Source organism: Babylonia areolata, chromosome 10 (assembly GCF_041734735.1).
Source record: "Babylonia areolata isolate BAREFJ2019XMU chromosome 10, ASM4173473v1, whole genome shotgun sequence".
NCBI classification, from domain to species: domain Eukaryota; kingdom Metazoa; phylum Mollusca; class Gastropoda; order Neogastropoda; family Buccinidae; genus Babylonia; species Babylonia areolata.
Genome location: NC_134885.1, coordinates 4796417 through 4798916, shown reverse-complemented (window position 1 = coordinate 4798916; position 2500 = coordinate 4796417). Strand labels below are relative to the sequence as shown.

The 2500-nt window shown below is 37.8% G+C and overlaps 1 protein-coding gene across 2 annotated transcripts in view; it reads right to left on the bottom strand.

Moving 5' to 3' along the window:
- Positions 1-2500, bottom strand: part of LOC143286732 (uncharacterized) — a 74721-nt gene that overhangs the window by 67258 nt on the left and 4963 nt on the right. For both annotated transcript variants that reach the window (XM_076594451.1, XM_076594452.1), the window contains exon 2: positions 1443-1888. In XM_076594451.1, the coding sequence (XP_076450566.1) occupies positions 1443-1485 (43 nt within the window). In that variant the 5' untranslated portion in view covers positions 1486-1888. The remainder of the gene's footprint in view (positions 1-1442; positions 1889-2500) is intronic.

Genomic DNA, 2500 nt, shown 5'->3' with positions numbered 1-2500 from the left:
CACACACACACACACACACACACACACACACACACACACAGATTTCGAGATATATATATATATATATATATATATATATATATATATATATATATATATACATACATATATATATATATATATATATGTACATACATATATATATATATATATATAGAGAGAGAGAGAGAGAGAGAGAGAGAGAGAGAGAGAGATGAACATACATGCAAACATGCAGATAGATAGACAGGCTGACAGACAGACAGACAGATAGGCAGACAGACAGATAAATAGATAGATAGATAGATAGATGGACAGATAGATAGACAGACAGATAGATAGCATGCAACAAGAGGAACATCTATCTTCAAACTAGCCATAAGGAAACCCAGGTAATGTAAGATAACGTAAGTACGATACAACCATTATCCGTTAAATTCTATAGTCTGGGCGTAAAACCGTGCATGTGTGTGGTGTGTGTGTGTGTGTGTGTGTGTGTGTGTGTGTGTGTGTGTGTGTGTGTGTGTGTGTGTGTGTGTGTGCGTGTGTGTGTGTGTGTGTGCGCGCGCGCGCGCGCGCGCGAGCGCTCGCAAAATGTTATCAATATCATCATCCCCGGAACAATCCAAAATCCATCGGATGTCAACTGGAAACACACTCAAGGACCTTGACCTTTGCGTTCACATCCATTTTTTTTTTTTTTTTTTTTTTTTTTTTTTTTCAGATCAGTTCTCTCAGCCTTCACACTATCAACAAATGGAAACTTCCAGTCACTGATTACATAATTATAGAGTGTTTGTCATCACTTCAGTTTCGACAGAAATTGCAGTTATGAACAAAAATTTGAAAAAAAAAAGAGGTAAATTTGCTTGAGTTTCTTTTTCGATTGCTTCCGCTTGATTTTGTTAAACGTTTCTTGGATGATTATTGTGATGAAATTTCGCGTTGATTATTGATTTAATTCCCAAAATGTAACTAAGTTTTCAGTTGCAGTTTCAGTTGCTCAAGGAGGCGTTCACTGCGTTCGGACAAATCCATATACGCTACACCACATCTGCCAAGCAGATGCCTGACCAGCTAGCAGCTTAACCCAACGCGCTTAGTCAGGCCTTGAGAGAAAAAAAGAGAGAGAGATAAATACATAAAAAAAGAACTACTACTACTACTAATAATATGTATAAGGCGCAAAAACTTGATGAAGTCAAAAGAAGAAAAAAAGGAGAGAGATAAATACATAAAAAAAAGAACTACTACTACTACTACTACTACTAATAATATGTATAAGGCGCAAAAACTTGATGAAGTCAACTATAAGCGTACAAATAAAATAAAATAAAATATTAAAATAAAATAAATAAATAAGTAACTAACTAACTAACTAACTAAATAATAATAACTACAAATGATAATAACTAAAAATGACATAAATAAAGAAAAAAAAAATCAATTAAAAATATACTTACCAAACAAAACAAAACACGAACACATCGTACGCCTTCTCTCCATACTGGCAGAGGACTGACGGACGACACTCAGTAGCTGTTTCTCAAACTCTGCTCTCTCTGTCTCTGTCTGTCTCTGTCTCTCTCCCTGTCTCTTTCTCTGTCTCCTCCTCTTCCAAACAACAGTAACAACAATACTCCACGTCAGTCAGTGCCTAAACCACAACGACACCACCCCGAGGAAGCTGAGTTGTGGGGAGGCAAGAACACCACCACCACCAGTAAATCCTTCACTGTCCCTTCCTGGCGTCCACAGCGAATTGCAATCAACCAAAACTTTCCGATCCGTCTTTGTGTGAAATCCAAGGACAGAGCACTCCGGGGGTGTCTGGGTGGGGATCAAGGCGGATAACTCTGCCTGACGCACCTGCGGCAATGGTCTTGTGCGGGCTGCTTGCTTCTGAGCTCTGGAACAGACATCATCAACATTGAGTCAGCTATCTCTACGGGGTCTGACCTCACACCTGGAAAAAAGCCACCGAAAGCTAGTCAGGCAAACAATGGTTCTATCAACGCAGGAAATTTAAAGCTAACAGAATCATTTGTGGTGTTATTTCGACATGATGTGACAATAACAACTGATCCTGTTTTGTGTTTTATAATATTGTTTGCAAAGTATTACTTATATTTCCAATTATATATATATATAACTCTAAGCTCTTTACAAACACGGAACCATTTGCGCTGCAGGCTGTATACCCTGGGTAGAGCTATGACTGACAGCTGCTTTTTGAGGCGCTCGTCATTCGTTTCCTGTGTCATTCAGTAAGGTTTTCTGTCACGCGCACACACATACGTGTTACACATTTTAATGGTAATTTAGAATATATAGAATGCATGATTCAGCATATAATCTGAACCAGACTTAAACTCATGTATGCCAAAAAACCCGTATGAGTATGCCAAAAGAAATGGAGAGAGAAGAAGAAGAAGAAGAAAGATTAAACAAAATAAAAATAACCTCTTGCTTAATTCCCAGAAAATAATTTCGCACAAAAACGTCAGAAAACAAAAGCCAT